This window comes from Nerophis lumbriciformis, linkage group LG27 (genome assembly GCF_033978685.3).
Source record: "Nerophis lumbriciformis linkage group LG27, RoL_Nlum_v2.1, whole genome shotgun sequence".
NCBI lineage: Eukaryota > Metazoa > Chordata > Actinopteri > Syngnathiformes > Syngnathidae > Nerophis > Nerophis lumbriciformis.
Window position 1 is genome coordinate 34456846 of NC_084574.2, and position 27353 is coordinate 34484198.

A 27353-nucleotide genomic window follows, 5' to 3' on the forward strand; every position below is an offset into this window, starting at 1 on the left:
CACATTTTGAATGCAATTACTGAAATAAATCAAGTTTTTCAAAATATTCTAATTTACTGGCTTTTACCTGTATATCAATACAGTCTGTTAGGGATACAGTCCGTAAGCACACATGATTGTGCGTGCTGCTGGTCCACTAATAGTACTAACCTTTAGCAGTTAATTTTACTCATTTTCATTAATTACTCATTTCTATGTAACTGTTTTTATATTGTTTTACTTTCTTTTTTATTCAAGAAAATGTTTTTAATTTATTTCTTTTATTTATTTATTTATTTTAAAAATATTCTTATCTTCGCCATACCTGGTTGTCCAAACAAGGCATAATAATGTGTTAATTCCACGACTGTATATATCGGTATCGGTAATTAAAGAGTTGAACAATATTGGATATCGGCAAAAAGCCATTATCGGACATCCCTACTTCTTATTGATTCCGATCAACTTTCATAAAAGCCTCTGTTCCTTGTGACTCATCTGGGGTTTGGTATTAAGAGTTGTGGGGATTTCCTACTAAAAATAGGCGTACGTTCAAACTTGCATGCAGTGAGGTTCATGCCAGCTGAGACCTTTTTAAACTTGAAATTCACGTGCTGTCATTAATGTTAATACAATTTATTACATTTAAAAAATCTTATACAAGTTGCTCATTAAGATAGCAAGAAAAATCAATATTCACTGCCTCGTCTGGTATCTACTTCGTTTTCATTTAGTGTACTCGCGAACAGGCACAGTGCACTCAAATGGTAAGTTCGCTCATATCAGTTTTCTGCTCTCTTTCATTAGAAAATGTGCAATTGTATTGATTTTTACGGAAGAAAAATGTTAAACGATTGTAATCATACAGAAAATATGTTTTAATATGTCATGATGGCTCTACCTCCCTGCTGCAGAGCAAAGATGGATTTAAAAACAATATTACAAGAGTTTGGGTGAAGTGTGTAGCACACACCATTCAAATATAATAAATATAGTTGTAAGTAGAGAGGGTCCACACCTTCAGGTACCTTGGAGTCCACATCTCTAATGACTTCTCCTGGACAGTCAACACCACATCAATCATCAAGAAGGCTCAGCAGCGGCTACACTTCCTTAGAGTCCTCGGGAAGTACAACCTGAAGCCTGACCTGCTGCTGACCTTCTACCGCTCGTCCATCGAGAGCCTGCTGACCTACTGTATTACGGTATGGTACGGCAGCTGCACTGCAGCAGACAGGGAGAGGCTGCAAAGAGTGGTCAAGACGGCTCAGAAGATCATCGGCCGCCCTCTCCCCTCTCTGACGGACATCTACACCTCCCGCTGCCTCAACAGAGCCAGTGCCATCATCAAGGACAGCACCCACCCTGGCTCTGACCTGTTCCACCTGCTGCCCTCTGGGAAGCGCTACAGGTGCATTAAAACCAAAACAAACAGGCTAAAGAACAGCTTCTTCCCCAGGGCCATAACCATCCTGAACGGACTGCCCCATTGTCCCTCATAACTGCCTTCTCTTCGGTGCAATAACCCATTCCCTGTTTTTGTTTTGTTTTTTCATGTATATATTCATTTCACACCATACTCATTGCACTTCTACATTTTTTAAATTGTTATATATTTGCACATTGTTTTTCTAGCATGCACACATCGCACTGTATGGAATGGCCTCAATCTCGTTACCTTGCGTAATGACAATAAAGCTGATTCTGATTCTGATTCTGAAGTAGTCAAAATACTTGTATTTAGTCATAGCACTTGTGTGTAGTAATACTGTGGTAGTTGAAATAGTCGTAATAATACTGTAGTAGTACTATTAGTGGGTCGTGTCTCTTTAAGAGCAGATGACGTAGTGTTTGGATGAATGAAAGCACGTGACCCAAACAGCTGACGTGTGGTCTGAACACAAGAAAACAAGCGAGGAAGGATACTAGATTAATACAGTACTATATAGGTGTATACGGTACTATATAGGTGTATACGGTACTATATAGATGTATACGGTACTATGTAGGTGTATACGGTATTATATAGGTGTATACAGTGGTATAAAAATATTACGTGTATGGTGGCTATATTTGACCGGAAGTACAAATTTGGACACTTCACTACACCAACGTTGAACATTGAAACATTATTTCAAGAGGCGCCGGTTTCCATTCTGGTGAGTCAGCGTTTAAATTGCATTTAAAATGTGGAAAAGTGCTAAATGAATGTGTTTCTGCTGAGTATGCGTATGTATGTTTATCGATATAAATATGTCAATATTGCGCGTTGACGTGATTCAAAGCGCAATATAAGCATTTAAAGTGCTAAATCATCACAACCTGTTGGGCCTGCTTCTCGAACCTAGTACTTCTACTACCGTGTATTAATACTCTACATGCCATGTACTGTGTGTATTAGTACTATACTACACAAGTCATATGTTGGGTCTGCTTCTCGACCCAAGTATTTCAGTGTATTAGTACTCAACAAGCCATATACTGTGTATTAGTACTACACAAGTCATATACTATGTGTATTAGTAGTACTACACAAGCCATATACTCGTATTCGTACTACACGAGCCATATAGTACCTGTATTAGTACTACACAAGTCATTTACTAGAGTATTAGTACTACACAAGTCATATACTCGTTAGTATTAGTACTACACGAGCCATATAGTACATGTATTAGTACTACACGAGCCATATAGTACCTGTATTAGTACTACACAAGTCCTATACTAAGTATTTTAATACTACACAAGCCATATACTAGTGAGTATTAATACTACACAAGCCATATCTGTATTAGTACTACACAAGTCATATACTAGTGAGTATTAGTACTACACAAGCCATATAGTACCTGTATTAGTACTACACAAGTCATATACTTGTGAGTATTAGTACTACACAACTCCTATACCTAGTATTTTAATACTATGCAAGTCATGTACTAAGTATTTTAGTACTACACATGTCATATACTAATGTGTAATAGTACTACACAAGCCATATATTGTGTAGTAGTACTACACAAGCCATACAGTACCTGTATTAGTACTACACAAGCTATATACTATGTATTAGTACTCAACAAGTCATATACTGTGTATTAGTACTACACAAGTCATATACTAGGGTATTAGTACTACACAAGTATTTGAATACTATGTAAGTCATATACTAAGTGTTTTAGTACTACACAAGTCATATACTAAGTATTAGTACCACACAAGCCATATACTAATATGTAATAGTACTACACAAGCCATATAGTAGTGTGTATTCGTACTACACAAGCCATACAGTACCTGTATTAGTACTACACAAGCTATATACTATGTATTAGTACTCAACAAGTCATATACTGTGTATTAGTACTACACAAGTCATATACTGACTTGTGTAGTACAAGTCATATACTGATTTGTGTAGTACTAATACACAGTATATGACTTGTTGAGTACTAATACATAGTATATAGCTTGTGTAGTACTAATACAGGTACTATATGGCTTGTGTAGTACTACTACACAATACATGGCTTGTGTAGTACTAATACACATAGTACATATGTGTATTAGTACTACACATGTCATATACTATGTGTATTAGTACTACACAAGCCATATACTAGTGAGTATTAGTACTACACAAGCCATATAGTACCTGTATTAGTACTACACAAGTCATATACTAGTGTGTATTAGTACTACACAAGTCATATACTAGGGTATTAGTACTACACAAGTATTTGAATACTATGTAAGTCATATACTAAGTGTTTTAGTACTACACAAGTCATATACTAAGTATTAGTACCACACAAGCCATATACTAATATGTAATAGTACTACACAAGCCATATAGTAGTGTGTATTTGTACTACACAAGCCATACAGTAGTGTGTATTCGTACTACACAAGCCATATACTGTGTGTAGTAGTACTACACAAGCCATATATTATGTGTATTAGTATTACACAAGCCATATATTACCTGTATTAAGTCTATACAAGCCATATCCCATGTATAAGTACTACACAAGCCATATACTAATGTGTAATAGTACTACACAAGGTATATATACTAGTGTGTAATAGTAATACACAAGCTATATACTAATGTGTAATAGTACTACACTAACTATATACTGTGTGTAATAGTACTACACATGCCATACACTGTGTAATATTACTACATAAGCTATATACTGTGGGTAATAGTACTACACAAACCATACAATGTGTGTAATAATACTACACAAGCCATACACTGTCTGTAATTGTACTACACAAGCTATATACTAGTGTGTAATAGTATTACACAAGCTATATTCTAGCGTGTAATCGTACTACACAAGCTATATACTTGTGTGTAATAGTATTACACAAGCTATATACTTGTGTTTAATCGTACTACACAAGCTATATATTTGTTTGTAATAGTACTACACAAGCTATATACTAGTGTGTAATCGTACTACACAAGCTATATACTTGTGTGTAATAGTATTACACAAGCTATATACTTGTGTTTAATCGTACTACACAAGCTATATATTTGTTTGTAATAGTACTACACAAGCTATATACTAGTGTGTAATCGTACTACACAAGCTATATACTTGTGTGTAATAGTATTACACAAGCTCTATAGCTTGTGTAATACTATTACACACTTGTATTATTATTAGTAGTAGTAGTATTACTAGTATTGTGTAGTACTAATACAAGTACGATTACACACTAGTATGTGTTTGTAATCGTACTACACAAGCTATGTACTAGTGTGTAATCGTACTCCACAAGCTATATATTTGTGTGTAATAGTATTACACAAGCTATATTCTAGCGTGTAATCGTACTACACAAGCTATATACTTGTGTGTAATAGTATTGCACAAGCTATATACTAGTGTTTATTCGTGCTACTCATGCTATGTACTATTGTGTATTATTACTACACAAGCTATATATTTGTGTGTAATAGTATTACACAAGCTATATTCTAGCGTGTAATCGTACTACACAAGTTATATACTTGTGTGTAATAGTATAACACAAGCTATATACTTTTGTGTAATCGTACTACACAAGCTATATATCAATCAATCAATCAATCTTTATTTATATAGCCCTAAATCACAAGTGTCTCAAAGGGCTGCACAAGCCACAACGACATCCTCGGTACAAAGCCCACATACGGGCAAGGAAAAACTCACCCCAGTGGGACGTCGATGTGAATGACTATGAGAAACCTTGGAGAGGACCGCATATGTGGGTAACCCCCCCCCCCTCTAGGGGAGACCGAAAGCAATGGATGTCGAGTGGGTCTGACATAATATTGTGAGAGTCCAGTCCATAGTGGATCCAACATAATAGTAAGAGTCCAGTCCATAGTGGGGCCAGCAGGACACCATCCCGAGCGGAGACGGGTCAGCAGCGCAGAGATGTTCCCAGCCGATGCACAGGCGAGCGGTCCACCCCGGGTCCCGACTCTGGACAGCCAGCACTTCATCCATGGCCACCGGACCTGTGCCCCCCCCCCCCTCAAGGAAAAGGGGAGCAGAGGAGAAAAGAAAAGAAACGGCAGATCAACTGGTCTAACAGGGGGGCTATTTAAAGGCTAGAGTATACAAATGAGTTTTAAGATGGGACTTAAATGCTTCTACTGAGGTAGCATCTCTAATTGTTACCGGGAGGGCATTCCATAGTACTGGAGCCCGAATAGAAAACGCTCTATAGCCCGCAGACTTTTTTTGGGCTCTGGGAATCACTAATAAGCCGGAGTTCTTTGAATGCAGATTTCTTGCCGGGACATATGGTACAATGCAATCGACAAGATAGGACGGAGCTAGACCGTGTAGTATTTTATACGTAAGTAGTAAAACCTTAAAGTCACTTCTTAAGTGCACAGGAAGCCAGTGCAGGTGAGCCAGTATAGGCGTAATATGATCAAACTTTCTTGTTCTTGTCAAAAGTCTAGCAGCCGCATTTTGTACCAACTGTAATTTTTTAATGCTAGACATAGGGAGACCCGAAAATAATACGTTACAGTAGTCGAGACGAGACGTAACGAACGCATGAATAATGATCTCAGCGTCGCTAGTGGATAAAATAGAACGAATTTTAGCGATATTACGGAGATGAAAGAAGGCCGTTTTAGTAACACTCTTAATGTGTGATTCAAACGAGAGAGTTGGGTCGAAGATAATACCCAGATTCTTTACTGATTCGCCTTGTGTAATTGTTTGGTTGTCAAATGTTAAGGTGGTATTATTAAATAAATGTCGGTGTTTAGCAGGACCGATAATCAGCATTTCCGTTTTCTTGGCGTTGAGTTGCAAGAAGTTAGCGGACATCCATTGTTTAATTTCATTAAGACACGCCTCCAGCTGACTACAATCCGGCGTGTTGGTCAGCTTTAGGGGCATGTAGAGTTGGGTGTCATCAGCATAACAATGAAAGCTAACACCGTATTTGCGTATGATGTCGCCTAGTGGCAGCATGTAAATACTAAAGAGTGCAGGGCCAAGAACCGAACCCTGAGGAACTCCGCACGTTACCTTAACATAGTCCGAGGTCACATTATTATGGGAGACGCATTGCATCCTGTCAGTAAGATAAGAGTTAAACCACGACAAAGCTAAGTCTGACATACCAATACGTGTTTTGATACGCTCTAATAAAATATTATGATCGACGGTATCGAAAGCAGCGCTAAGATCAAGAAGCAGCAACATAGATGACGTATCAGAATCCATCGTTAGCAGTAGATCATTAGTCATTTTTGCGAGGGCTGTCTCCGTAGAGTGATTTAACCCTGAAACCGGATTGAAAAGGTTCACAGAGATTGTTAGACACTAAGTGTTCATTTAGCTGCTGTGCGACAATTTTTTCGAGGATTTTCGAAATAAAGGGAAGGTGGGACACCGGTCGGTAGTTTACCATGAGGTCAGGATCAAGGTTAGGTCTTTTGAGCAGAGGATGAATAACCGCTTTCTTGAATGCTAGGGGAACAGTGCCAGAGGAAAGTGATAAGTTTATAATATTTAGCACTGATGGACCTAATAATACAAAAAGCTCCTTGATAAGTTTCCCAGGAAGTGGGTCAAGTAAACATGTTGTTTGTTTTATCCCACTTACACGCTGTAATAGTTCCTCTAATGTTATTTCATCAAAAAGAGAGAGACTATTTTGTATTGCAGTATCCGTCGTAGATACAGTTGTATCTGTGTTCATAGAACCCAGTTGTAGCTGGGATGCGTTGTCTTTAATCTCCTTTCTAATGAGTTCAATTTTCTTATTAAAGAAATTGAAATATATTTGTGTGTAATAGTACTACACAAGCTATATACTAGTGTGTAATCGTACTACACAAGCTATATACTTGTGTGTAATAATATTACACAAGCTATATACTAGTGTTTATTCGTGCTACCTATGCTATGTACTAGTGTGTATTATTACTACACAAGCTAGTGTCGGCAGTACACGTTTGTGACAGCAAAAGTTCACTTTTGTGCTTTTTCTGTTTTTGTGTCTTTTTAAGTCCAACAAAGCACATAAACATCTAAAAGTGTAATAAAGTACAACTTTGTTGCTGACAGCATGCAACTCTCTGTTTAATATCATGTTTGTATCATGTTCATATGGTCGTATCACATTCACGTCATTTTAACATCTTTTTATCATGTTCATATCATTCAATATGTGCTTATAGATAGATAGATAGTACTTTATTGATTCCTTCAGGAGAGTTCCCTCAGGAAAATTTAAATTCCAGCAGCAGTGTACAGAATTGAGATCGAATTTAAAAAGTAAATAATGGAGGTATAAATGGAAACAAAATAGAAAAATATTACAATAAGAATAAAAATAAAAAGCAACAATGAGAATCAAAATATAATGTTCATATCATTTTGTTATCATGTTCATATCATTTTGATATAATTTGAAAATATTAATATAATTTGAATATGTTTTTATCATGTTCATATTATTTAATATCATTTAGATTGTGCATATCATGTACATATAATTTATTATGTTATCATGTTGATATAGTTTTCATATCATGTTAATATGTTCATATAATTTATTATCATGTTCATATCATTTTAATATGTTCATATTTTGTTATGTTCATGTTATTTTAATATGTTTATCTCATGTTAATGTGTTCATGTCATGTTAATATGTTCATATCAAAGATTGTTCATATCATGTTCATGTTCATAACATTTATTATGTTATTATTATGTTGATATAGTTTTAATATAATGTTAATATCCTTTATTATAATTTAATGTTAATATGTTCATATACTTTTCTTATTATTGTTCATATCATTTTAATGTGTTCATATGTTAATATAATTTTAATATTTAATATATTAATATCATTTTATTGTCATGTTCATATCATAATACGTTCATATCATTTTGATGTGTTGATATCATGTTAATATGTTCATATCATTTAATATCATAGTCATACCATTTTGGTATCATTCAATATGTTCATATAATTATGTTCATATAATTTTAATATTTAATATGGTCATATCATTTTATTATCATGTTCATGTTATTTTAATATGTTCATCTCATTTTAATGTGTTCATGTCGTGTTAATATGTTCATACAATTTAATATCATTATGATTGTTCATATCATTTATTATGTTATGTTGATATAGTTTTAATATCATGTTCATATAATTTTAATATAATTTAATATGTTAATATCATGTCCATATATTTTTCTTATCATATTCATATCATGTTAATATGTTCATATCATTTTAATATGTTCATATCATGTTAATATCTTGTTCATATAATTTTAATATTTAATATGTTCTTATCATGTTAATATCATGTTCATTTAATTGTAATATTTAATATGTTCATAGCATGTTAATATTATGTTCATATAATTGTAATATTGAATATGTTCATATCATTTTAATTAGGGATGTCCGATAATGGCTTTTTGCCGATATCCGATATTCTGATATTGTCAAACTCTTTATTTACCGATACTGATATCAACCGATACCGATATCAACCAATATTGATATATACAGTCGTGGAATTAACACATTATTATGCCTAATTTGGACAACCAGGTATGGTGAAGATAAGGTCCTTTTTTTTAAAATGTACAATATAAAATAAGATAAATAAATTAAAAACATTTTCTTGAATAAAAAAGAAAGTAAAACAATATAAAAACAGTTACATAGAAACTAGTAATTAATGAAAATTAGTAAAATTAACTGTTAAAGGTTAGTACTATTAGTGGACCAGCAGCACGCACAATCATGTGTGCTTACGGACTGTATCCCTTGCAGACTGTATTGATATATATTGATATATAATGTAGGAAGCAGAATATTAATAACAGAAAGAAACAACCCTTTTGTGTGAATGAGTGTGAATGAGTGTAAATGGGATTTAATTAAAAAAAACAAAAACGATACCGATAATAAAAAACAATACCGATAATTTCCGATATTACATTTTAAAGCATTAATCGGCCGATAATATCGGACATCTCTAATTTTAATATGTTTATATCATATAATATGTTCATATCATTTTGATTTGTTGATATCATGTTAATATGTTCATATCATTTAATATCATATTCATACTATTTTGGTACTATTCAATATGTCCATATAATTTATTATCATGTTCGTATAATTTTTAAATTATTTCATGTTTATATCCTTTCAATATCATGTTCATCTAATCGTAATATCATTTAAAACGTTCATATCATGTTCATCTAATCGTAATATCATTTAAAACGTTCATATCATGTTCATATGTTCATATCATGTTCATATGTTATTTCCATAATCCTATCATGTTCATACGTTTTTATGTTCATATGTTATGTTCATATCATGTTCATATCATGTTCATATCATGTTCATATGTTCATATCATGTTTATATGTTCATATCATGTTCATATGTTTTTATGTTCATATCATGTTCATATGTTCATATCATGTTTATATGTTCATATCATGTTCATATGTTCATATCATGTTTATATGTTCATATCATGTTTATATGTTCATATCATGTTCATATGTTCATATCATGTTTATATGTTCGTATCATGTTCATATGTTTATATGTTCATATCATGTTTATATGGTCATATCATGTTCATATCATGTTCATACTGTATTACGTTCACATCATGTTCATATGTTCATATCATGTTCATATGTTCTTTCCATATTCATATCATGTTGATATGTTTTTATGTTCATATCATGTTCATATGGTCATATCATGTTTATATGTTCATATCATGTTCATATCATGTTCATACTGTATCATGTTCATCTCATGTTCATATGTTCATATCATGTTTACATGTTCATAAACATACTAATACAAAAAATACTGTGAAATATACTAAATTATTTAAAAAATACAAAATACTTTACCTTTTTGTTTTGCTTTGCGTCACAATAATGTCTCGCTTGCAATGTTTACTAATAATAAGTGTCATTGTTGACCAACAAACGTATTCTGACGCTGATTGTGTCCGTTCATCGCTTCTGTACAATATTTGCATTATTATCACTTCCTTAATTTGCATAATCATCACTTCAAATACTCACTGTGAATAACGTGTGAGCAATTTTAGTACTTAGTACTTAAAGTTTGTTGGTGGCTGAATAGCCCTATCCTGGATACACAAACCCTACTGCAGGTAGGGCATGTAAATGTGGTGGTGGTGGTGGTGGAGGAAACGGCAAGCGTAGGTGTATTCCTCCTGAGTCTTCTCTCCTGTCTCCTGGCTGTCCTATCCTCCTCCAGCAGGCGGGTGCCATCCTGGCACAGCTGACGTCAGGTGTTACGATCAGCAGCCACACCCTCCAAGGCCTCCGGTCTGATTTTACACTTCCTTAGTGCAGTCTTCAGCTGGTCTTTATATCGTTTCTTCTGCACTCCAGCAGAGCGACGACCATGGTGTAGCTGGCCGTATAACACTTTGCGAGGCAGGCGGTCTGAGGGCATTCTTACGACGTGGCCCCGCCATCGTAGTTGGTGCAGGGTGATCATGGCCTCAATACTCCTGCAGTTAGTTTTTGAAAGTATTTCAGAATGAGGCACACGATCACGCCATGTAATCCCCAGGATGCGCTGAAGGCAGCGTATGTGGAACTGCTCTAGGGCCTTGATGTGGCGGCTGTAGGTTACCCAGGCTTCACAGCTGTAGAGGAGGGTAGTGAGGCAGATAGCTTGATAGACAGAGATTTTTGTATGGAGATGGAGGTTCTTGTTTTGGAAGACCCGACGCCTGAGTCTCCCAAAAGCTGCCGCTGCCTGCTTGATCCTGTTCTGGACCTCACTATCAACAGTGTTGTCATTAGAAAGAATGCTCCCCAGGTATCTGAAGGATGGGACGATTGCTATTTGTTCTCCAGAAACAGTGAAGACAGGTGATGTAGATGGCTTGTTGGAGCTCCACTGACAAACTACTTCCGTCTTGCTGGTGTTGACGGTCAGTCCCATCCTGCTGTACGCTCTCACCGCATCAGCAAGAACAGACTGGAGGTCTTGTGGGCTGTGAGATACAAGAACACAGTCATCTGCGTACTGCATCTCAACAATTCTTTCCCTCTGCAGTTTGGTGGTAGTCTGAAGCCTCCTGATATTAAAGAGGTTGCCATCTCGACGAAAGTCCACTGTCACACCGCTGCTGTCCTCAATCTCCTTGTGGAGAATCTTGGTAACACATAGCAAGAAGATGTTGAAAAGCACTGATGCTAGTACACACACCTGCCTTGGATGGATGGATGAATGGATGTGTACAGGGAAGGGGGAAGACTCTTGACCTCCTATGGTCACACGAGCAGTCATTCCATCATGAAACTGACGGAGGATGTTAACAAACTTAATGGGACAGCCAAACTTGAGGATTACTTCCCATAGAAGTTCTCTCTGAACAGTGTCGAAGGCTTTGGAGAGGTCGACAAAGGCCATGAATAGGTCCTGATGTTGTTCCCTACATTTTTCCTGCAGCTGTCTAGCTGTGAAAATCATGTCCACTGTGCTCATACTCTTTCTAAACCCGCACTGTGATTCAGGCATTATCGACTCAGTGATGTTATTAATCAGCCTCTGGAGCATCACTTTTGCCAGAACTTTACCGGCAACAGCAAGGAGTGAAATGTCCCTAATGTTGCCACAGACAGCCTTGTCACCCTTGTTCTTGTAGATAAATGGAGGTTTTTCGGTCATTAGAAAATTATACGGTATTACTAACCATCGCAAATTATCATTACGCTGTTTATTGTTGCATCCCTCGTCCATTAACAAGTAAAAAGTCAAGGTCGGTCACGGCATGTTCTTGCCACAAATGTTGGTCAATTTTGTGGGCATTATGGCCAATGACGCGGTAAAATTCAAGCGCACATTTATATCAAAGTAATGTTGATGTTTTTTGTAGGTGTAGCAAGAAGGAGGAGGTTCCTGTGGCATGACGACGACATACAAAGGAAATAAAGCCTTAAAGGTGAGAGAGAACATAAAGCGTAAAGTTAATTTATCTCACTATTGATTGATTGATTGAAACTTTTATTAGTAGATTGCACAGTTCACATATTCCGTACAATTGACCACTAAATGGTAACACTCGAATAAGTTTTTCAACTTGTTCATGGTACAAATACATACTATCATCATAATACAGTCATCACACAAGTTAATCATCAGACTATATACATTTAATTATTTACATTATTTACAATCCGGGGGGTGGAATGAGGAGGGTTTGGTTGATATCAGCACTTCAGTCATCAACAATAGCATCATCAGAGAAATGGACATTGAAACAGTGTAGGTCTGACTTGGTAGGATATGTACAGCGAGCAGAGAACATAGTGAGTTCAGATAGCATAAGAACAAGTATATACATTGGTCAGTAGACTTGCTATGGAAGTGCTAAAATTACTGGTGTAGTGGGTTTACATAATTCACCCACGGAACTTTAGTTATTAAAGTTAAAGTTAAAGTTAAAGTACCAATGATTGTCACACACACACTAGGTGTGGCGAAATTATTCTCTGCATTTGACCCATCACCCTTGATCACCCCCTGGGAGGTGAGGGGAGCAGTGGGCAGCAGCGGTGGCCGCGCCCGGGAATCATTTTTGGTGATTTAACCCCCAATTCCAACCCTTGATACTGAGTGCCAAGCAGGGAGGTAATGGGTCCCATTTTTATAGTCTCTGGTATGACTCGGCCGGGGTTTGAACCCACAACCTACCGATCTCAGGGCGGACACTCTAACCGCTAGGCTACTGAGTTTCGGTCAGATGATTTTTCACGGGACACATTTCCGGCGTTGTTGTTGCACTCGTGAGCCACGGATGAGGTGATGCTGCTCCATTATTATTTAAAGGCCTACTGAAATGCGGAAGTAGCAGACGAGTAGCGTGACGTACAGGTTGTGGAGCTCCTCACATCTGCACATTGTTTACAATCATGGCCATCAGCAGTTAGAGCGGTTCGGACCGAGAAAGCGACGATTTCCCCATTAATTTGAGCGAGGATGAAAGATTCGTGGATGAGGAAAGTGAGAGTGAAGGACTAGAGGGCAGTGGGAGCGATTCAGATAGGGAAGATGCTGTGAGAGGCGGGTGGGACCTGATATTCAGCTGGGAATGACTAAAACAGTAAATAAACACAAGACATATGTATACTCTATTAGCCACAACACAACCAGGCTTATATTTAATATGCCACAAATTGATCCAGCATAACAAACACCTCCCCCCTCCCGTCCATATAACCCGCCAATACAACTCAAACAACTGCACAACACACTCAATCCCACAGCCCAAAGTTCCGTTCACCTCCCCAAAGTTCATACAGCACATATATTTCCCCAAAGTCCCCAAAGTTACGTACGTGACATGCACGTAGCGGCACGCACGTACGGGCAAGCGATCAAATGTTTGGAAGCCGCAGCTGCATGCGTACTCACGGTACCGTGTCAATCAATCAATCAATCAATCAATGTTTATTTATATAGCCCTAAATCACAAGTGTCTCAAAGGACTGCACAAGCCACAACAGCATCCTCGGTACAGAGCCCACATAAGGGCAAGGAAAAACTCACCCAAGTGGGACGTCGACGTGAATGACTATGAGAAACCTTGGAGAGGACCGCATATGTGGGTAATCCCCCCCCCCCCCCGCCTCCCCCCCAGGGGAGACCGAATGCAATGGATGTCGAGTGGGTCTGACATAATATTGTGTGAGTCCAGTCCATAGTGGATCCAACATAACAGTGAGAGTCCAGTCCATAGTGGGGCCAGCAGGAGATCATACCGAGCGTAGACGGGTCAGCAGCGCAGAGATGTTCCCAGCCGATGCACAGGCGAGCGGTCCACCCCGGGTCCCGACTCTGGACAGCCAGCACTTCATCCATGGCCACCGGACCTGTGTCTCCCCCTCCACAAGGGATAGGGGGGAGCAGAGGAGAAAAGAAAAGAAACGGCAGATCAACTGGTCTAACAGGGGGGCTATTTAAAGGCTAGAGTATACAATTGAGTTTTAAGATGGAACTTAAATGCTTCTACTGAGGTAGCATCTCTAACTGTTACCGGGAGGGCATTCCATAGTACTGGAGCCCGAATAGAAAACGCTCTATAGCCCGCAGACTTTTTTTGGGCTTTGGGAATCACTAATAAGCCAGAGTTCTTTGAACGCAGATTTCTTGCCGGCACATATGGCACAATACAATCGGCAAGATAGGATGGAGCTAGACCGTGTAGTATTTTATACGTAAGTAGTAAAACCTTAAAGTCACATCTTAAGTGCACAGGAAGCCAGTGCAGGTGAGCCAGTATAGGCGTAATATGATCAAACTTTCTTGTTCTTGTCAAAAGTCTACCAGCCGCATTTTGTACCAACTGCAATCTTTTAATGCTAGACATAGGGAGACCCGAAAATAATACGTTACAGTAATCGAGACGAGACGTAACGAACGCATGAATAATGATCTCAGCGTCACTAGTGGATAAAATAGAACGAATTTTAGCGATATTATAGAGATGAAAGTAGGCCGTTTTAGTAACACTCTTAACGTGTGACTCAAAGGAGAGAGTTGGGTCTAAGATAATACCCAGATTCTTTACCGAGTCGCCTTGCGTAATTGTTTGGTTGTCAAATATTAAGGTGGTATTATTAAATAAATGTCGGTGTCTAGCAGGACCGATAATCAGCATTTCCGTTTTCTTGGCGTTGAGTTGCAAGAAGTTAGCGGATCCAACTCAAAGTCCTCCTGGTAAGAGTCTCTGTTGTCCCAGTTCTCCACAGGCCAATGGTAAAGCTTGACTATCATCTTTCGGGAATGTAAACAATGAAACACCGGCCGTGTTTGTGTTGCTGAAGTCGGCCGCAATACACCGCTTCCCACCTACAGCTTTCTTCTTTGCTGTCTCCATTGTTCATTGAACAAATTGCAAAAGATTCACCAACACAGATGTCCAGAATACTGTGGAATTTTGTGATGAAAACAGACGACTTAATAGCTGGCCACCATGCTGTCCCAAAATGTCCTCCACAATCCGTGACGTCACGTGCCGGCGTCATCATACCGAGACCTTTTCAGCAGGATATTTTGCGCGAAATTTAAAATTGCACTTTAGTAAGCTAACCCGGCCGTATTGGCATTTGTTGCAATGTTAAGATTTCATCATTGATATATAAACTATCAGACTGCCACGTAAATCCTGAAGCGAAGGTCAGGCAGCGACTTGAAGACGGTCTGTAAAACATAATCTATGCAACATTTTGACCAAAGAACCACCATTACATGTTATGTAGACCAGTGGTCCCCAACCTTTTTGTAGCTGCGGACCGGTCAACGCTTGAAAATTTGTTCCACGTACCGGGGGGGGGGAATTTAATTTTTTTTTTTTTTTTTTTTTTCATAAAGAAATTAAGTCATGTGTGCTTACGGACTGTATCCCTGCAGACTGTATTGATCCATATTGATATATAATGTATATATTGTGTTTTTTATGTTGATTTAATAAAAAAATTTTAAAAAATTATTTAATTTTTAATTTTTTTAATTTCTTGTGCGGCCTCGTACCAATCGGTGCGCGGACCAGTACCGGTCATAAGGTGTCAAAATCAGTTTGCTAAGAAATTATGGGAGGTGGCACTTTTGATCGTCTGACAGTAAAATCTCTCAAAAGTAATTGTATAATTACCGGTACCGGTATCGGACCGGTACCGGTACTGGTCCCCAACCACCGAGCCTGGCCTTCCGCATCCCTCTCCAAGGGCGAAAACCACAAATCAATTGACAGAAATCCTCTGAGAAAATGGAATGGGAAACGATTGACAGAGACATCAGCCATTTCCTGGAACAACAGAAAACTGCAGTTAGGAAGCTGGAGCAAATGGGAGACCTGAACAACAACTATAGAGCAAAAAACTTTGGAGCTCCAGTCAAGAAGAATACATCATCCATGCAGATGTATTCCAGGAGGTAGCAGGAGATATTCAAACAAAGGGGGTGAGGTGTGGTTGCTGTTGAACAGGATGACCATACAAACATTATCAAAGAGGTTGGTCAGTTTGTTTGTCCATAAATGGCTGGAACACCCCAAATGCTTCAGCAACATTAGGCTTTATTGTAGAGGCGTCTTGGACCTACCTGTTTCCAACCTTGCAGAAATGTTTAAAATGTCTAAAGAAAGGTTGGAAATAACATTGACACCATCTTGATTAGCCTATACATCTTCTACACAGTGACCAGAAGGAAATAGACCCCAACTGCAGCTGCTCAGCAGGCAAATCCAGCTCTCAGGCACAGAGACATAGTTGGCCTTGTTCAACAAGGGAGAGGAGGACTCATTATTTGAGAGGGTAAGAACATCCTAGAATAAGGTAGCTCCAGCTCAGCATCGATACCTGATTGTTGAGGAGGTGTGGCAAAAAGAGCAAGCAAGTGAAATTTGCAGGGGCAGTCTTACAAGTCGAGCAAGGACTGTGAATGAGATGGAACGGGAGCCTATTGGCATGGCATCATCAGCTTCATCCTACGAGCCACGTACAACTGTCTTGCCTACCCACTTTAACATTAATCAGTGGTACAGAAAAGGCCAACATGCCCCTCTGTTAATTTCCTTCTAACCTGAAACACATTCTGGTTGGCTGCAAGACAAGCCTGTGACAAGGCCAGTAAACCTGGCAGAACAACCATGTACTCAAGTTCCTAACAGCTACAACGGGGACCATACCGACAAAAAACAATGTTTTGCCTCCTCCAACACTCCACCTCGCATTTACAAGAGGGTTCATCTAAGGTGACCTGGGTGACCAGTGCAATGGATTCCAGGTGGGTACGGTTCATAATGTGAGAGTACAAAGGGCGGCCAACAGGGGGATCCTCTTGTATGCAGACAAGTCAGCAGCGCAGCGACGTCACCAACTGATGCAGAGAGTTATGGTCCACCCTGACTTAAAATAGCTAGTGCCTCCTCTGTGGAAACTGATCCGTGGCCACCTGATAACCTCTCCACGCAGAATAAGGGGCCAGAGCATACAAGAGAAGCGACAGGTCAACTGGTATAAAAAGGGGTTTATTTATATGCAAGAATATATACATGAGTTTTAAGATGGGACTTAAATGCTTTTACTGAAGTTGCATCTCTCACTGTTACAACTTTATATCATAAAGCTCACTATCCCCTGGTAGGAGGCCTTTGAACGCAAGTACCTTAAGTACACCAAGCTGGCAGCAGACGCTAAGCAACGCGAGTGGAGAGTCAAGGTTTGTCCACTGGATGTCAGCTTCAAAGGATTGGTATGCAAGTCCGCAATTAGGCTGCATAAAGTCATGGGAATTTGAGGCCAATTCCAATGCCAAACCATCAAAGCCCTCTTAGTTGCAATAGAAGAAGGTAGTTGTTGGCATTGGGTGAAGAGTTTTGCTTTCTTTTGAACGTCATTGTTGTGTACTAGGCAAAGGGAAGGAGGCGACACCAAGGCAGAACTGTGTTTTTGAAGGTTTATTTAAACCTTTGATGAATGTGTGGGAAGTGTATGCTACCACTAGTGAGTGAATGCAGACTATGTGTGGAATTAACAATGTAGAATTTACCAGAGGGTGTTGTCGGTGCGTGTTGGATGTATCTTTCGTCGAATCCAAAGGGGAAGGCGAAGGGGTAGTCAGCAGGAAGGCAAGCAGTCGGGGGCTGGAGAGAGGCAACGATGTCAGGGTCCAAACAGTGGTCAAGGATCGGGGAAGGCAAGCAACAATCCGGGAGGAGGTCGTGAGGCAAGACACGATCGCGGAAAACACTGTGGAAGACACAAAAGACATCAAAACAGGAACGAGGAAGAGCACAATGAAGGCGAGCAAGGAACGAGGGAGAGGTGCCAGACGTGATGCTTACTCAGGTGAGATTGGCTACGTTCTGGCAAAGGTCTCCTGGCTTCGCTGTCTCTTTATGCTGCTCCCTCTCGTCAAGCCCAGGTGTGATGATGAGTGATTGCCTGCAGCCTTGTCGCTGCCCAGCCTGAGCGGGGGCGTGTCCGAGCGAGCAGCCAGAAGAGGAATTGTGACACTCAGAATTAAGAGAGACACGGGTTCGAATCCGCGCCGTGACAGTCATCAATCAATCAATCAATCAATCTTTATTTATATAGCCCTAAATCACAAGTGTCTCAAAGGGCTGCACAAGCCACAACGACATCCTCGGTACAAAGCCCACATACGGGCAAGGAAAAACTCACCCCAGTGGGACGTCGATGTGAATGACTATGAGAAACCTTGGAGAGGACCGCATATGTGGGTAACCCCCCCCCTCTAGGGGAGACCGAAAGCAATGGATGTCGAGTGGGTCTGACATAATATTGTGAGAGTCCAGTCCATAGTGGATCCAACATAATAGTAAGAGTCCAGTCCATAGTGGGGCCAGCAGGACACCATCCCGAGCGGAGACGGGTCAGCAGCGCAGAGATGTTCCCTGCCGATGCACAGGCGAGCGGTCCACCCCGGGTCCCGACTCTGGACAGCCAGCACTTCATCCATGGCCACCGGACCTGTGCCCCCCCACCCCCTCAAGGAAAAGGGGAGCAGAGGAGAAAAGAAAAGAAACGGCAGATCAACTGGTCTAACAGGGGGGCTATTTAAAGGCTAGAGTATACAAATGAGTTTTAAGATGGGACTTAAATGCTTCTACTGAGGTAGCATCTCTAATTGTTACCGGGAGGGCATTCCATAGTACTGGAGCCCGAATAGAAAACGCTCTATAGCCCGCAGACTTTTTTGGGGCTCTGGGAATCACTAATAAGCCGGAGTTCTTTGAACGCAGATTTCTTGCCGGGACATATGGTACAATGCAATCGACAAGATAGGACGGAGCTAGACCGTGTAGTATTTTATACGTAAGTAGTAAAACCTTAAAGTCACATCTTAAGTGCACAGGAAGCCAGTGCAGGTGAGCCAGTATAGGCGTAATATGATCAAACTTTCTTGTTCTTGTCAAAAGTCTAGCAGCCGCATTTTGTACCAACTGTAATTTTTTAATGCTAGACATAGGGAGCCCCGAAAATAATACGTTACAGTAGTCGAGACGAGACGTAATGAACGCATGAATAATGATCTCAGCGTCGCTAGTGGATAAAATAGAACGAATTTTAGCGATATTACGGAGATGAAAGAAGGCCGTTTTAGTAACACTCTTAATGTGTGACTCAAACGAGAGAGTTGGGTCGAAGATAATACCCAGATTCTTTACTGATTCGCCTTGTGTAATTGTTTGGTTGTCAAATGTTAAGGTGGTATTATTAAATAAATGTCGGTGTTTAGCAGGACCGATAATCAGCATTTCCGTTTTCTTGGCGTTGAGTTGCAAGAAGTTAGCGGACATCCATTGTTTAATTTCATTAAGACACGCCTCCAGCTGACTACAATCCGGCGTGTTGGTCAGCTTTAGGGGCATGTAGAGTTGGGTGTCATCAGCATAACAATGAAAGCTAGCACCGTATTTGCGTATGATGTCGCCTAGCGGCAGCATGTAAATACTAAAGAGTGCAGGGCCAAGAACCGAACCCTGAGGAACTCCGCATGTTACCTTAACATAGTCCGAAGTCACATTATTATGGGAGACGCATTGCATCCTGTCAGTAAGATAAGAGTTAAACCACGACAAAGCTAAGTCTGACATACCAATACGTGTTTTGATACGCTCTAATAAAATATTATGATCGACGGTATCGAAAGCAGCGCTAAGATCAAGAAGCAGCAACATAGATGACGCATCAGAATCCATCGTTCGCAGTAGATCATTAGTCATTTTTGCGAGGGCTGTCTCCGTAGAGTGATTTGCCCTGAAACCGGATTGAAAAGGTTCACAGAGATTGTTAGACACTAAGTGTTCATTTAGCTGCTGTGCGACAATTTTTTCGAGGATTTTCGAAATAAAGGGAAGGTGGGACACCGGTCGGTAGTTTACCATGAGGTCAGGATCAAGGTTAGGTCTTTTGAGCAGAGGATGAATAACCGCTTTCTTGAATGCTAGGGGAACAGTGCCAGAGGAAAGTGATACGTTTATAATATTTAGCACTGATGGACCTAATAATACAAAAAGCTCCTTGATAAGTTTCCCAGGAAGTGGGTCAAGTAAACATGTTGTTTGTTTTATCCCACTTACACGCTGTAATAGTTCCTCTAATGTTATTTCATCAAAAAGAGAGAGACTATTTTGTATTGCAGTATCCGTCGTAGATACAGTTGTATCTGTGTTCATAGAACTCAGTTGTAGCTGGGATGCGTTGTCTTTAATCTCCTTTCTAATGAGTTCAATTTTCTTATTAAAGAAATTCATAAAGTCATCTGCCGAGTGGGTGGAGCTATTGGGAGGAGTCCCTTGTTGGGTTAGCGATGCTACTGTACTAAACAAAAATTTAGGGTCGTTTTTGTTGAGGCGGATGAGATTTGAGTAATATTTAGCTTTAGCTAAGGTAAGCATGCGTTTATACGATATTAAACTATCACTCCATGCTTGATGGAAAACCTCAAGCTTGGTCGCGCGCCATTTGCGTTCCAACTTTCTACATGATAATTTATGAGCTCTGGTTTCCTCTGTAAACCATGGGGTGCGCCTTTTAGGGGCCCTTTTTTGTTTTAGCGGTGCTATACTATCAATGGTTTTGCGCAGGGCATTGTCAAAGTTGTTAGTGAGGTTATCAATAGAGCCGACATAATTTGGGAATGGTGCCATTACCGAAGGCAGTAGGTCAGCGAGAGTCATCGTTGTGGCGGCATTAATGTTGCGGCTGCTATAGCAGTTATTATTATTATTAGTTTGTTGACAATGAGTCAGAACTTCGAATTTTATAAGGTAATGATCGGACATTACTTTAGTATACGGGAGTACCATAACTTTGGAGGTGGTGACACCCCTGACCAGCACTAGATCTATCGTATTGCCGTTGCGATGCGTAGGTTCATTTATTATTTGTGTAAGACCACAGCTATCAATTATAGTCTGGAGCGCCACGCACTGAGGGTCCGATGGGGTATTCATATGGATATTAAAGTCCCCCGTTATGATTATATTGTCTGCGTACGTCACTAGATCAGCAACGAACTCTGAGAATTCATTAATAAAGTCCGAGTAGGGCCCTGGGGGGCGGTAGATAACAGCCATATCGAGAGGCAGCGGTGCGACAGACCTCATAGTAAGCACCTCAAACGATTTGTATTTATTATTTAGGTTAGGGGTAAGGTTAAAGTTTTCATTGTATATTAGTGCGACCCCCCCACCCCTTTTAAGGGGACGGGCAATATGCGCATTCGTATAGTTAGGAGGAGATGCCTCATTTAGCGCAAAAAATTTGTCTGGTTTGAGCCAGGTTTCGCTAAGACCAATGACGTTAAGATTGTTGTCTCTAATGACCTCATTAACTAATAACGTTTTGGGAGACAATGATCTTATGTTTAAAAAGCCCATATTATAAGTATTGGGCTGTTTTGACGAGTTTTTGTTTAAATTATCCGTAGTAGAAATATTAATAATGTTGCGTTTATTATACGTAGTGCACTTTAAATAGTTTCGACCATATCTAGGAATTGATACGACGGGAATTTTCAGATTGTTTGCTTGATGCTGCGATAGACTGAACGCATCATGATTTGCCACCTCAGTAGAATGCATATCTACCTCTAACACATTCACAACAGAAAACACATTATGTGAGTTGTGTCTTATTCTAAGAGAATTGCTATGCGTACAGGAATTATCCAGCCTGGCGGTGGCTAGTTCTAGCTTAACTGACTCCTCACCCGGACTAGCAGGCTCTGTAATTGCCTGTGACCGGGCTTGCTCTAGTGTAGTTAGTCAAATGTGACTTAAACAGTAGTCTATATTCTTAGACAGGATGATGGCGCCTTCCTGGTTAGGGTGAAGGCCGTCCCTCATCAGCAAGCCTGGTTTGCCCCAGAAAGAGGGCCAATTATCAATAAACGTTAGTCCCTGTTGTCTACAGAAGCTAGCCAGCCACTTGTTAAGCGAGACTAATCTGCTATATCTCTCATCATTGCCTCTCGCAGGCAGGGGGCCAGAGACAATTACTCGATGCCTGGACATCTTTCTAGCGAGATCACAAGTCCTGGCTATGTTTCTCTTTGTAATCTCTGACTGTCTCATTCTAGTGTCATTGGAGCCAACGTGTACAACTATATTCGCATAACTAGTGGTGCGATTAGCCTGTCGTACGTGTTTACTAGGCCTGTTGCGAGTTAGCTCCCTAAGATTAGCCTCAATGTCAGGTGCTCGGGCCCCCGGGATGCACTTAATTGTGGCTGGTTTGCTAAGCTTTATGTTTCGGGTGATGGAGTCCCCTATGACTAAGGTGTGGTGCCCGGTAGACTGGGGTGTAGGACTAGCTAAAGAGCTAAATCTATTATGCGTCTCAACCGGTACACCGTAGCTTATAGGCCGCTTAGGACTGCTACAGGCTGGGCTAGTTAGCTCGCTACAGCTAACGCTAGCAGATGTGTCCGCAACATCTAAAGTTACGAGATTACTCTGCTCTAACTGGCGGACACGGCCCTCTAGCAGAGCCAGCCTCTCCGTGAGTAAGGTGCAAGACGCGCAGGAAGCCATACTCACGGTGTTTTCTGTCACCGAGTGAAGTTCCTGCTGTCTTCCGAGAAGTCCTGGTCACGGTGTGCAGGAGTAGACTCCTTCTGACCGGCGCCCGGCGACGCCTTTCTCCGCGCTAGCTTCATTAGCTTAGCAGCTAGCTGCTAGCTAGCTGCGGGAGGGGTGGAGAGACAGAGATCGGGTGATTTGCAAGTTAAATAGTACTACTAAATATGTTGAGAAAGTAATAAAGAAAGCTGCAAAACAATTTAAAAGCACACAAATAGAACGATACTTAGCTTTTTCGAAACAGCGAGCAGTCAGCGAGCAGTCACGCACGGTGAACCGGAACCGTCATAAGTCTGTGGACTTTAGTTTGTTGGCGTGAAACCTGCGTTGACAACAAATATCACTGAGGATAGAATACATGTATCCATAAAAAATACTTATCAACAAACCATGATAATGGAATACTTTGTATACAACAACACATACTTGTATTTATTAACATAACACATATATGATTTATTCACTGTCATTATTGATTAAGAAATCACTTCCATGCACATGCTTAATAATCACACTTACTACAAGAGGTGCAATGCGTTTTTTGTCCTGGTTGTGGAACTTTACCATTCCTACACCATTGTAAGAGTACTGGAGGGTGTATGGGATTTTTCCCAACGTGTGCTTTGGGGTATTTAAATAGGCATTCTAGAGCTGTATCCATTTGGGGTGCTCCAGGAGTACGAGATTCATGGTATGCTCCTGCGTGCTATCCGATCCTTGTACAACCAGAATAGGAGCTTGTTTCCCATTGTCAGCAGTAAGTCGAGCCTGCCTCTGCCAAGGCTGCACTTTGTCACCAATTTTGTTTATAATTTGTTCTTGCCCTAGGTGGAGGAGTTCAAGTATCTCGTTATTTTGTTGATGAGTGCGAGATTGGCTGGTGAATTGGCGCGGGGTCTGCAGTACTGCGGTTGAAAAGCGACCTAAGCCAGAAGGCAAAGTTCTCCATTATCAGTCAATCTAGATTACTATCTTCAGGTATGATCAAGAACTTTGGGTGGTGACCAAGAGAGCAAGATCACGGATACAAAGGGCCGAAATGAGTTTTCTCTGTAGCTGGTCAATAGACTCACTCTGAGAAATAGTATGAGGAACTTCATCATACGGGGGGAACTCTGAGTAAAACCATTGCTTTTTTGAGTCGAAAGGAGCCAGTTGAGGTAGCTTGGGTATCTAGTCCGAATGCCACCTGGAAGCCTCCCTGGTGAGGTGTTCTGAGAATACCCAGCTGCAAGAGTAGACCTAGGACATGCTGGAGGGATTATGTCTCACAGCTGGCCTGGGAACCCCTGGGTACAGGAGGAAGTCAATGCACACTGGAAAGCCTGAACTGGACCCGAATAATAGAAAAAACGTATCCATATATTAAACTTTTTCTTTTTTCAGTTGATTTGAGGCTGTACAGCATAGGTGTTATTGATACATATGTACTACTGATTGATATATTATATATTCATCTTTTTGCAGGTCAAACGAGAGCCAGGTGAGAATGGCACCAGCTTGACAGACGACGAACTGGTGATCATGTCGGTGCGTGAGCTCAACCAGCACTTCCGAGGACTCTCCAAGGAAGAGATCCTACAACTGAAGCAGCGTCGACGCACCCTGAAGAATCGAGGCTATGCCGCCAGCTGCCGGGTAAAGCGAGTCTCTCAAAAGGAAGAGCTGGAAAATCAGAAGGCGCTGCTGCAAGAAGAAGTGGACAAACTGGCCAATGAGAATGCTTCCATGCGTCAGGAGTTGGACACTCTCAGGTCTAAGTATGACGCCTTACAGACCTTTGCCAGGACCGTGGCCAGGAACCCCAGTGTGGGGGTCGGATTCAGGGCTGGCGTGGGAGGGGTAGCGTCGTCTATCATTGGTCAACTCATACCAGGAAAGGTGGCAACGGCGACAAGCGTGATTACAATAGTCAAGTCAAAAGCAGATGCACGGTCTTGAGGGGAATAGGTTGATTTGAGGGTTTTGAGGGATGTGTTTTTCACCTTTCCTCCTTCAGCATTCACCCATGGACACCTACCTGAAATCTGTGCAGGTGAGGAACCATACCTACCTAATCTCAGCACAAGTGAAAGACCATACCTACCTGAATTCAGTGTACATGAAGAACCATTAACACCTGTAGTCAGTGTACTTGAAGTGTACCTACCTGAAGTCAGCGCAGGTGAAGGACCATACCTACCTGAAGTTAACGCAGGTGAAGGACCATGCCTACCTGAAGTTAGCGCAGGTGAAGGACCATGCCTACCTGAATTCAGTGTACATGAAAGACCATGCCTACCTGAAGTCAGTGTACATGAAGAAACAGACCTCCCTGAAGTTAGCGCAGGTGAGGCACCATGCTGAAGTGAGGAAAGATCCGATGACAATTTGGATTAATCATAATTCATCACAGGTTATTACTTGCATAATTTGAATCAACTTAAAAGAGCCCAATATTTTTTCACAAATGCAATTCTTATTGTCAAATTGTCATACAGGAATAATTCCCAAATGTTTTACTTAAATGCATTTGAGTAAAATGTCATTTATTTGTTGATCAATTGGTCACAATTTTATCTACAGTACAGTGAGGGTTTATTTTGAAGGGAAATTTGCTATAGAGCACATCATCACTGACACATGCATTGACCTGATGACTGACCGTACAACAACAACAACTTGCTTTCAGGTTAAAGTAGAGGATACTTCATTAAATTGCGTCTATACATGATTATGGCAATAATTTTTTGTGATTAATAACATGAGTTCACTGATTATATATATATATATATATATATATATATATATATATATATATATATATATATATATATATATATATATATATATATATATATATATATATATATCATTTATGTATACACAATACAGGCCAAAAGTTTGGACACACCTTCTCATTCAATGCGTTTTCTTTATTTTCATGACTATTTACATTGTAGATTGTCACTGAAGGCATCAAAACTATGAATGAACACATGTAGAGTTATGTACTTTAAAACAAAAAAGGTGAAATAAATGAATACATATTTTATATTCTAGTTTCTTCAAAATAGCCACCCTTTGCTCTGATTACTGCTTTGCACACTCTTGGCATTCTCTCGATGAACTTCAAGAGGTAGACCTGACATGGTTTTCACTTCACAGGTGTCATAGTTTTGATGCCTTCAGTGACAATCTACAATGTAAATAGCTGTCAAAATTAACGAGTGAACTCATGTTGTATATATACAAACCCCAAAACCAGTGAAGTTGGCACGTTGTCCATCCATCCATCCATCTTCTTCCGCTTATCCGAGGTTGTGTCGCGGGGGCAGCAGCCTAAGCAGGGAAGCCCAGACTTCCCTCTCCCCAGCCACTTCGTCTAGCTCTTCCTGTGGGACCCCGAGGCGTTCCCAGGCCAGCCGGGAGACATAGTCTTCCCAACGTGTTCTGGGTCTTCCCCGTGGCCTCCTACCGGTTGGACGTGCCCTAAACACCTCCCTAGGGAGTCGTTCGGGTGGCATCCTGACCAGATGCCCGAACCACCTCATCTGGCTCCTCTCGATGTGGAGGAGCAGCGGCTTTACTTTGAGCTCCCCCCGGATGGCAGAGCTTCTCACCCTATCTCTAAGGGAGAGCCCCGCCACCCGGCGGAGGAAACTCATTTCGGCCGCTTGTACCCGTGATCTTGTCCTTTCGGTCATAACCCAAAGCTCATGACCATAGGTGAGGATGGGAACGTAGATTGACCGGTAAATTGAGAGCTTTGCCTTCCGGCTCAGCTCCTTCTTCACCACAACGGATCGATACAGCGTCCGCATTACTGAAGACGCCGCACCGATCCGCCTGTCGATCTCACGATCCACTCTTCCCTCACTCGTGAACAAGACTCCGAGGTACTTGAACTCCTCCACTTGGGGCAAGATCTCCTCCCCAACCCGGAGATGGCACTCCATCCTTTTCCGGGCGAGAACCATGGACTCGGACTTGGAGGTGCTGATTCTCAGCCCAGTCGCTTCACACTCGGCTGCGAACCGATCCAGTGAAAGCTGAAGATCCTGGCCAGATGAAGCCATCAGGACCACATCATCTGCAAAAAGCAGAGACCTAATCCTGCAGCCACCAAACCAGATCCCCTCAACGCCTTGACTGCGCCTAGAAATTCTGTCCATAAAAG

General features: G+C 40.6%; 1 protein-coding gene across 1 annotated transcript; it reads left to right on the forward strand.

Annotated features, from left to right (window-relative positions):
* The first annotated feature begins 1879 nt into the window (after window positions 1-1879).
* Window positions 1880-25887, forward strand: LOC133624296 (transcription factor MafK-like). Its single transcript, XM_061987770.2, has 3 exons — window positions 1880-2138; window positions 12458-12523; window positions 24662-25887. The coding sequence occupies exons 2-3, from the start codon at window positions 12488-12490 to the stop codon at window positions 25133-25135; spliced, it is 510 nt and encodes a 169-aa protein (XP_061843754.1). The 5' UTR covers window positions 1880-2138; window positions 12458-12487; the 3' UTR covers window positions 25136-25887.
* The last annotated feature ends 1466 nt before the right edge of the window (window positions 25888-27353 follow it).

Coding starts and splice junctions, on each gene's coding strand:
- LOC133624296 (XM_061987770.2), top strand. CDS start 12,488: ATGACGACGACATACAAAGGAAATAAAGCCTTAAAG. Junction 12,524..24,661: donor AAGGAAATAAAGCCTTAAAG/GTGAGAGAGAAC, acceptor ATCTTTTTGCAG/GTCAAACGAGAGCCAGGTGA.